Below are 10023 nucleotides of genomic sequence, written 5' to 3'. Positions count from 1 at the left end.
ATTTGCACAGACTGTCAGCTGAAGGCACCGACAGAAGATGCTGAAAGTGCCCACAGGAATATCTACCCCAACAGATCCAACCCCTCTGCTAGCTCTGCAGGCAAGCTGCCTGAAGGCCATGGGATGCTGCTGGCATGCCTGCTCGATAATCATTGCTGCCCACAATATTTTAGAGTATTCCTATGTCCAGTTTGACTCTGGCTCAGACCAGGAGTCTCACTGGGGCAGGAGAGCAGTGCAGTAGGCAGCCAAAGAAAGGGGTGAGTGGGTTTAGGGATACAGCGCTGTTCCCAGGCTTAGGATGCTCTGGGAATGGGGAAATACTAAACCCTCTCTGAATTAAAACCTCCCTGGCCCAGGTTTTAAGCCCTCTGCCTACAAATAACACCACAAAACCCTCTCAAACCATTGCCATATTTTACACAGACAAAACAAAGCCACAGAGAAGTCTTGACTTGAGGATCTCTTTGAACACCCTACCCCTGTGAGGCAGGATCCTTGCAGTTCCACAGCAGCCTCGCTGCTGTTTCAGGAGGGACACGGTGGGTTTTGCAGGCTATCTCAGAGGAAGCAGAGCTCCTTCCAAAGCAGGAGCATGGCATATAGTGCTTTTCCTGTTTTGGTCCTTGGGGAGGTCTCTGTTGGTGCTGTCTTGTGCCTTTGGCTTTAGCACGGATCGCTCAACCTGCCAGGCAGAATTGGATAATGTTTGCTTATTGGCACAGCTAAAATACAGTTGTCTGTTCAGCTCCATCTTCAGAGCCATCTGCGAGCCAGGGGATGGAGTTTGCATGCCAGGAGTGAACAACTGCTCAGGAAAGGGCATCCCGAGTTGTTTGGGGGATCAAGGACATTGAAGGGCCCCTGGGGCTGGCAGCAAGTGGAGGGAGCAAGCTGAGAAGGGAGAGGGGGTGGGGAAGTCCAAATAATTGGGAACAGAGGAACATGAGACCTGTGGGGAACTGAGACAAAGGAAGGGATGTCCCAGGGAGAGGAAGAGGAATCACAGAGAGGGAGGGGAAAGAGGGAAGGTGGGGAAATGGCAAGGAGGCAGCAGGGGAGGCACCAGTGCCGGCGTGAGAACTGCTGCTGCCTGCCCATGCCAGGGAGCAGTGCCCAGCGCTTGGCAAAGAGCCTACGGCAGTGGTTCCCTCTGCACCTACCGTAAATCTCAACATCATCATAGATGTCAGTGTCCCTGCGAGGAAAAAGATGGGGTGCTGTGAGCAGTCTGGTCTCCCATGTCCCCACCCCCTCCCAACACCAAGATAAGGGCCAGATCTCGCTGCCATGTCTGTCCCATCTCTCCTAACGTGTCTACGGACTCTGGTGACCACCACACAGACCCGTTCGCCTCCTCCCAGCCTTGTGCTCTCCCCGCAGAGATGGGATCCTCCAGCATGGGGTGAGCATGGCTCTGGCCCCTGTTGCGTTGTGCACAGATGGTGGCCCTGTCCCAGGCTGCCAGGAGCCGCAGACCCAGCCGCATGGAGAGGCAGCATCAGCCCATCGCACCGTGCCACCAGCAGCATCTGAGCAGTGCACAGGCAGGTCCCACATGAGGGACCACAGATTAGGGAATGCTCACAGTGCCCCAGGAAGTTGCTCCCAATACCAGAACCTCTCCTGACACCAGAAATGGCAGATTCAACCCCTAGGGTAATTAGCCAGTGTTATGCTTATGGTCACTGCCTGGGTTGGATGGTTTTGAACTGGCACTCAATGGCGAGGGCTGGTTCGGTGCCAGGCACTCGCTGAGCAATTGCTGGAGCTTGTGGAGTGGGGAGGAAGGGGCCAGGGAAGGGGTACTCACAGGTGTAGCATCACAGCCCGGGGTACATAGCCGTCTGCAACAGAGCAAGGAAAAGCATGTCAGGTTGTGCTGGGAGCCGGGGCAGAGTGGGGTCTCACCCCAACACCTGCCCCTGCCCAAGACAGGCAGGGTTTAGCAACGATCTCACATCCCCAGGGAGAGCTGGGGGCAAGGAGCAGCCCAGTTCAGGGAAGCCGAGCTGGACCCTTGGGAAGAACCTGCTCAGGACAATGCAGGGAATGAGCCTGCCAGGCTGGGTGGCAGCTGGCTGGGAAAAGCCTGATCCCTGTCTCTCTGCCTGGGGGATCTGCAGCCCACTTCACCTGAGCATCCTTCGGTGCAAACATGGCTTGTGGAGCCCGTGCCTATGGCAAAGCCTAATGTGCTGGGCTGGTGGCTGAGAGGCTCCAGGAACTGCAAAGGCTTTTAGCAGAGGGAGACAACAAGCCCAGCTAACAGCAGAAATGCTGGTGCCAAGCGGGAGGAAGAGCAGGACGTCTGTGCAAAGAGAAGTGGGAACAGCCCAGGGTACATGTCAGGTCTGTCTAATGGCAGTCTAATGACCTGCTGTCTACTGGGGTGTGTGCGCATGAAGAATCTTTGTGTGCTGTGATCCCCACTGTGGGCAAAGCCTCAGCCCCCACAGACTTACATCTCCTCTGGCTGTTTCGGCAGAGGATTTGCTCCTGATTTGTAAACTGAATGACATCAAGAATTTCTCCTCGTCTCAGCGGCAGGTTCTTCCCTCCGCCCCTCTTCTCCATTGCTGCAGGGTCGACCATCATCTGAGTCAGGACCTTGATGCTTCCTTCGAACTGAAACACAAACAGAAATGCTGCAGCTCAGCAGCCACCCCAGGGGAGTGTGAGCCAGGCAGGCCCAACCGTTCTCCTTTCTTGGAAAAAGCGGATCCCTCTCTACCCAAATGGTCTGTGGGACTGGTCTGATCTGGGGATATTTCAGTGGGGAACAGGGCAGGTGTGACCTGGGTATCAGCTGGTCTCTGTGGAGCACAGCTCCTCTCTGCCATTGCATTGTCCCCTTCCCAGGAGGTGAGGGGGAGCTTAGAGGAATAAGCAATCACTCGTTGCTGCTCACCTTGAATTTCTTTTGAAACTCCCTGTCTGCCTTCTCTTCCTTCTTGCATTCCTTGAGTGTCATTGGCTTCATCTTCCGGGAGACCTGGGCTTCTCTGCAGAGTCATTGTGAATCACGGGAAAGCTCAGTTGTCCCCATGCTCTGCTCCCTCCCTTCCCCTTCTTTCCCTCAGCTACTGCCCCATTGCATTTCCCTGCACCAGCTCTGGGGCTGCTGGGGCTCTTGGACCAGGTTTAAACCTGCCCCTTGTGCTCTTCACCATGGACATTTCTATCACAAGCCCAGCAGAGACCACCAGCTTTGTTAAAGCAGCAAGGAGCCCTGGCCATTTTGGGACCCTTAGAAAGAGTAAAAACCCGTTACCTCTGTGCAGCTGCCACCAAAGCAACCCTCTTAGAAGCTTGACCAGCATCTCCACCTGTAAAACCAAACCCCAGGAAAGGTGCTGCCATGAGGCTGCTGTAAGGTGTAGACACCCGCTGAGACAGGACGCAAGACTAAAACACAGCAAGAGCTTTCTCCTCCCTGGGACCAAACCCTCAGTTTGCCCCCTGAGCATGGGGGGATCAGGGTTTCCCATGGCCATTTACAAGGCAGCAAAGAAACCCATTGCCTTCCTGTGCATGGGAGCAGCAGGCTCCGCTGCTGCCCATGGCTCATCAGGGCCTTGAGGCTCTCTGAGCTGCAGCACATACCCCAACCAGCATCCCAGCCCTTCCTGTACCCACCTCCTCCGGAGCGGGGATATGCTGGCGGCCGGGACACGGGAGGCAGCAGAAAGCCTTGGCCTCTCCTGAGCAGCCTAACGGGCTCTACGTCATCGTATATCTCATCTTCACCCCTGCAACAAGGCAGAGGGCGATTAGGAAGCCCTGTTGCAGTGATGGCACTGGGCAGCAAGGGCAGGATCGAGGATGCCAGGAGGAGGGTGGGCAACAGGTGGTTGGGCTGCCCATGGGTTGGCCCTGGCTCTGGGACAGAGTGGGATGGCAGCTCTGTGCCACGTGCCAGCAGCTCCTCACAGGGCTTGGCAACACAGCAGAGCAGCCTGGTGTGCAGGAGATGGGCAGTGGGATTGCGACGGCAGCAGCCAGACTTGTGTGGTAATGCAGCCCATGAAGGATGGTGCTTTGCACTGCGGGAGCTGCCTGCACAAGGTGCTGTTCCACACTGGGCTCCAGGAGCAGGCAGGAAAACCCAACGACCCTCTTGCTGTTCCCTCTCGGGCCCTTTCCACTGGATCAGGACAGCCTGGAAGCCACCTAAAATAAAAGAGCTGCCTCGGTCCTTACCCCGTTACACTCGGAGCATCCAGTGGTGGGAACCGAGCTGGGGCTGATGCAACGTAGCCTGGTTTCAAGTAACCTATGGTAAAAAGAGGAATGGGAGGGAGCAGCGAGGGATTATTATCGACTCTATCACCCACCCTGAGGTCAGAGCCGCCCTGGCCTAGATTTAGTGCAGAGGGATGCGGGGAGATAAAACTGACTGCACATCTGGATCCAGTGAGGAGTTTTTACTCCATGGCCCACCTGGGGACTTTTATTTCCTCCCAGCAGGCTGGGGCATGGCTCATCAGGGAACTCACTGAGGAGCTTTAATATGTATTTTCCCATTCTTATGTCCCTAATGTTACTTACTCCCTGGACCAGTGACGAAAGGGGAGGGGAAGAGGCCATAATGAGTATTTTGAATGTGGTGAAAACTCTAAACTCGAGATCTGTACCACAGGCAGGGCAAGTCCTGGATGTCTTCATGTGCTCAGGAGCATCATCAGCCAGAACGTGCTGCTGCACCCTCTATGGTTGCTGGCATGCCTACATCCCTGCTAAGATCCCGTTACTTTTATCACCAGCCTCGTAGCTGCCACCAGCCTGGTCAACTAGGCCAACTTATAATAATAACATAAACCAGCTAGGTTTTGCAGTTCTCATAAGGAAAGGAAGAGAGGCCCAACTGTCACAGTTGTCCTCTACCCTGTGGCTACAGCATGAGCCATCCTTTAAACAGGATGGTGAACAAGAACTTAGAGAAGCTGAGCAAGAAATGGGATTTGAAACAGGTTTCATTACCCAGAGTGTGGATTAGCAGACTGGCAGCTGTTAGAAACCAACAGATCTGCCTAGATCTGGAAGGCCACTGTGGAGCGTGGCAGGGCTTATGCTGAACGGAGAACCACCATGTCCAAGAGGCACCAAGCCCTGCATCCCACAGACAGCGGTAAGGAAGGCACACCAAACCAGCACCATGGCCCCAGTGGCCATAGCTCCGGCTGTGCCTTGGGAGTCTCAGCGGCTCCCTCAGGCTTGGAGGCGGACGGTGTTGCAGGCAATGTGCTGCCAGCTTCAGAGAGCCTCTGCTCCTTGGCCAAAGGGTGTGTAAGTGCTTCATGCCCGTGGGATGAAGACCAGCTCTGCTTCCCACCAGTCAGGCTTGTCTGTCTGCTCTTACAGCCACACAACAGTCGACTGGTTGGAAAGGACCTCTGGAGTCTCTCATCCAACCTCCTGCTCAAAGCAGGGCTGGCCTCAGAGCTAGAGCAGGTTGTTTAGGGCCTCATCCAGGTGACAAGTGAATATCTCCAAGGATAGAGATACCCATCTCCCTGGTGCCTGCTGCAGGATTGCACCGCTTTCACAGGAAAGAGACTTCTCTAATATCTAACTGGAATTTCCCCTACTGCAGCTCATGCCTGTTGCCTCTGGTCCTGCTCCCGGTCACCTCTGGGAAGAGTCTGGCTCCATCTTCTCCCATTAGGTAGCTATGGACAGTGAGAGGATCTCCCCTTTGCTCTCTCTCCTCCCAGCTAAACAAGCCTGGGTCTCAGCCTCTCTATCCCCACGTGCTCCAGCCCCCAACCATCTTAGTGCCCTGCCCCAGGCTCACTCCAGTTTGTCAGCATCCATCATGTTACTTGCTCCAACCCTACTCACTACAAGTACCCCAGAGCCTGATATCTATCTCCAGCCAGGGACTGAGCACTTTTAGTCCCCTTTGTTTCTTCACCTGCTTCTCTCTCATTCTTTTCCACATGCTATGCCTATAAAAGCCCTTTTGGCATCACCAGCCCCCATCTCTCCATCAGCCCCCCCAATATTTCCAGCTCCCAGGAGCTCCAGACTCTAACTAGGGATATTTTCCTTCCTGAATGAGTGGCATCCTTCTCTTGGGGTCTTGCAGGTGCCTGGCCGTACCCAGCTGAGCACTTCTTGGTGGCTCCGTGGCAAGACAGCTGGGTGTCCCAGGACATGCAGCCGCAACGAACTTCTCCAGATCCACAACAGGAGGGCGCCTGGGCTTGGCTGGCCTCGCTCCCAGTGCCTTGATGTGTGGCAAAGGCTTCCTCGGAGGCAGAGCTGAGTGCTCTCTCCCATGGGGTCTTCCTGCAGCACCCCGGGAGGCTGCAACAGCTGCGCCTTTGGCAGGAACTGCTGAAGCACCCTTGTCTTTGTCGAGTGGCCGCGTCTGCTGGGCTGGATTCCTCTGGGGATGATCGGAGGTGGCTCCCACCTCCTTGTTCAATGTGTCTCCTCCTCCTGGCTTTGCAGGGGCTGGGTGGAAGCTGGCATCTTGCGCAATCCCCTTCTTCAGTCGTACCATCCATCCCGGGGTCTCACAGATGGGATGAGGAGGCAAACGCTGTTCCACACTCTGACCTTTAATGTGAGATGGAGAAGCCCTGCTGAAATCCACCCTCCTGGTCCGGGGGGTCTCTGGAGGCGGCTCGCCCTTGGAGCCTGGTGCAGGGGTCTGTCCTGGCTCTGTTGCAGGAGATGCTGCAGTGCGACTCTCCGGCCAGCCGCCCGCTTCGGAAGGGTCTTTCCTGTTCCCTTGGAGCTTTGCCCGTAGGTGCCTCACCACGGCCTCTTTCCCCTCCAGATGTGTCTGCAACCATTAAGAAAAGTTCCAGTTAAAACACCAAGAGGGAAAATGAGTCAAAGCCCCTGCTGGGGAATGCAGTATTTCTTCAACATGGCCTGACACTAAGCCTCCTCCGTGAAACATGGTCTTTGCTCAAAGCGGTTCTGAAACGTGTCTGAGAAAAAAACATTGGGCTGCACCAGATCGGGAACAGGTCCCACCACCATGAGGGCATCCAGGAGGTGTTTCATGGAGCCTTTTGGTCTGATCCACCCTTCATCCACTACCAGGGACCATCAAAACAGAGGGACTGGGTGGGGGATTATACCCTACTAGTAACAAAGCTCCTGAGGGCAGAATTTGAGATCTAGAGATTGCCCAGGGTTCAGATGGGAGCAACCTGCCTTGCCCTGGTCCTGGTTCCCATGAAGTCCGTGGTGAACTTGGGGAAGTCGGGCAGGAATTGTTGGGGAGACCACACAGAGCCGTCAGCCTCCCTCCCTGGAGGAAGACCTGGGACAGCGCTGCTGAAACTCATCCTGCCAAAGCCTGCGTGCAAAAAAAAAAGGCCAAGAAGCAGCAGATCTGCCCTACTTTTCTGACCAGTGTGTTTCCTGTGCTGCTCACACCACGCACACGTGAACTGGGACACACCGGCCCCAGCGCAGAGCTGCTGCCGGCTTCCTAAATGACCAAAAAGCACCTTTTTCTGAAGTCTCCAGAGAAAGGCTGCCAGGAGGAGGCTGAATGACTTTTGGAAGAAGAGTGCCAGGTTTGAGGTATGGCACAAAGCTCAGGTGGGATGGGGTTACATTTTTCCTAAGCTTCTCAGATGGACCTTATGGGACGAGACAGATCATCTTACCTTCCCCCATCTTTCTCCCACCCCCTTGTCACCAGACCATAGTGTCCCTTTGCACTGGAGCTGACTGCTCCGCTTGCCCTCATCAAGCTGTAGGCTTTGATTTTTAAGTTCTCCTGCCTATGGGATTTCAGTTTGGGTTTGTGCTTGCGTAATTTTTTTCTTTCACAACAGAAGGGCCAGTATGCAAAGAAGCTAGCACAATATTTTTAGACATAAGTGCTCAAATGTATATATACCTAAATAAGTGCAAGTGCCCCTTGCATCCCCAGGTAGTCACCCCAATTTCTCTCGTAAACACTGCAAATGCAGCACTTTGAGCATAGCCTGTGGTAAAGCAGCACAAATTTGCTGTTTCCTGCACACCAGGCAGTGGGGCTTTCACCCAAACTAGTGAAAAAAAGCAACTTCTTCCAGATTCCCAAACATGCTGCTGGGATTTTTGGCACCTGAATGATTCAGAGGTTTGTAACAATCAATTTTGGAGCCATTCCATGAGCTGGGACTTGCACAGAGCCCTCAGGTGCAACTGTGGGAATACAACAGCACTGTCACTGTGATCAGCTCCAGGTTTTTCAATACATTTTGCACTGGTGGGTGCTCTCCTGGACTCAGTGGGCTCCTCTTTCATAGATGCTTATATCCAGCCCAAGGTCACCCAGCAAATCTCACACTAAGCCCAGGAACTGGTCAGAGACCTTTGAAGCTCCGACCAGCTCAGACGTACAGGAGGACTTTGTCTTCCAGAAGGAGCGAGGGTCTCGGCAGCATCCAGCCCCCTCTCAAGGACACCACCAAAGCCTTTCCAAGCAGGAGACATGGCTCCACTCCCTGCACCCTGTCCCCAGATCCAGTACCTCCCAGGTGTTGTTCTTACTCACCATTTTCCATCAGCGGATGCTTTCCTGCGTGCTCACCTCCTTTCTAAAGACCACCGGAGGCATCCAAGCAGAAGGACTTGTGCAGGCGAGCCTCTCTGAAGTCTCTCTCCCCTGAAACCAGAAGCTCTTTCCTAACAGTTGACAAGAAGCTGTGTGCAACACCAGGAAGTCACAGTAGCTTGACTGTGAAACAGCACGAGGAGGAGGAGGAGGAGGAGGAGGAGGAGGAGGAGGAGGAGGAGCAGCTCTTGATGCACCATTAACTTGGACTCTGCTGCTGTTGGGAAACTTGAAGGCCACCAAGCCCTGCTGCCCATAAGACAGTCTCATCCAGCAAAGAGCCTGGGGTTTGGGGGGTGACTCCGGGATGTGAGGGATGGGCTGCTGCGAGGACTGGGAGGGCGCTTTATGTTCTCATCTGATGGTGGCCAATGTGAACCGGCTACAGGTCAGGTCTTCAGAGCCCCACGGGACCTGAAGAGGGTGGAGGTGATTCATGGGGGTTGCACGGCAAAACCAGCATGGCTTCATGCAGCCGAGCTCTGCAGGAGCGCGTGAGGGCTGGGGAGAGGGCTACGGCTTTCCAGCATATCCAAAACCATTTGCTCCATTGAAAAGCTGACCTCCGCCGGGAAGCAGAGGAAGCGCTCTGCATGGCGTGGCGCTGTGTTGGGCCATCTCTGTGTTGAAATGTCCTGGTTTCACTGTTTATTGCCTCAGAGGCAGGAAAGGTCTGACAGGTTGAGTCAAGCCCCAGGGCTGGCTGCAGGCAGGCGCTGATGTCCCTGCCCCAGGGTGGCGTGTCCCTCCAGCCCTTTCGGAAGATGTCCCACCAGCAGTATCTGCGGATGCCGTGAAGGATAAGACGGTGTGTCAAAAGATGTGGGGAAGGCTGGGACAGGCACGTGTTGGCCAAAGGTGGTGGCCCTGGGGGTCCTGCGGTGGGTGGTGGGTGCCCAAGGGGGGGAACTGGAGGGTTTGATCCCACCAGCCGGAGGCGGGATGGAGAGAGGGTGTCTGGAGGTCCCACACCGGACCCACGGGGAGGTGATGTGGGGGCACAGGGCGGGCAGGCAGCGGTGACAGCCACCTCCTTGGAGAGGTGGGTCCCCATTACCACCTGCCCCACTGCTCCGGTGCTGCTGCCGTGGGGAGGGCAGAGCCCTGTTTGGGGGGAGACGGAGGCCGAAGTGCCGTGTTTGGGGGACACGGGGTGACGGGGAGGCCCCAAAGGCCACCTTTGAGGAGGACAGGGATGATGGGGAGCTCAAGGCCCGTGCTGGGGGGGGTTGGGGAGGCAGAAGGGCCGTGTTTAGGGGGGGATGAGGGTGACGGGAAGCTCAAGGGCCAAGTTTGGGGGGACGAAGGGCCCTATTCCAGGGTGGCGGGGAGGTTCGAGGCCCGTGTTGGGGGGTGATGGGGACCTCAAGGGCCGTGTTGGGGGGACGGGGAGGAGGGCTGAGCCCCCCGGGCTCTGCGGGCAGCCCCGCTGCCGGCCCAGCCGCTCC

The 10023-nt window shown here is 55.7% G+C and overlaps 1 protein-coding gene across 1 annotated transcript; it reads right to left on the bottom strand.

Moving 5' to 3' along the window:
- Positions 1-30: 30 nt before the first annotated feature.
- On the bottom strand, positions 31-9825 carry PRAM1 (PML-RARA regulated adaptor molecule 1). The gene is made up of 10 exons (XM_009917615.2): positions 8516-9825; positions 6106-6796; positions 4204-4276; positions 3640-3752; positions 3275-3329; positions 2912-3005; positions 2466-2628; positions 1814-1847; positions 1164-1198; positions 31-685 (listed from the first exon to the last, which is right to left on the bottom strand). The coding sequence occupies exons 1-10, from the start codon at positions 8516-8518 to the stop codon at positions 681-683; spliced, it is 1266 nt and encodes a 421-aa protein (XP_009915917.1). The 5' UTR covers positions 8519-9825; the 3' UTR covers positions 31-680.
- Positions 9826-10023: the final 198 nt, after the last annotated feature.

Source organism: Haliaeetus albicilla, chromosome 8 (genome assembly GCF_947461875.1).
Source record: "Haliaeetus albicilla chromosome 8, bHalAlb1.1, whole genome shotgun sequence".
Taxonomy (NCBI): Eukaryota; Metazoa; Chordata; class Aves; order Accipitriformes; family Accipitridae; genus Haliaeetus; species Haliaeetus albicilla.
Note: the sequence above shows the minus strand (reverse complement) of the source record. Positions and strands in the feature narration are given on the sequence as shown.

Coding starts and splice junctions, on each gene's coding strand:
- PRAM1 (XM_009917615.2), bottom strand. Junction 3,753..4,203: donor GATGCTCCGAGTGTAACGGG/GTAAGGACCGAG, acceptor GCCTTGTTGCAG/GGGTGAAGATGAGATATACG. Junction 2,629..2,911: donor AGTTTCAAAAGAAATTCAAG/GTGAGCAGCAAC, acceptor TTTGTGTTTCAG/TTCGAAGGAAGCATCAAGGT.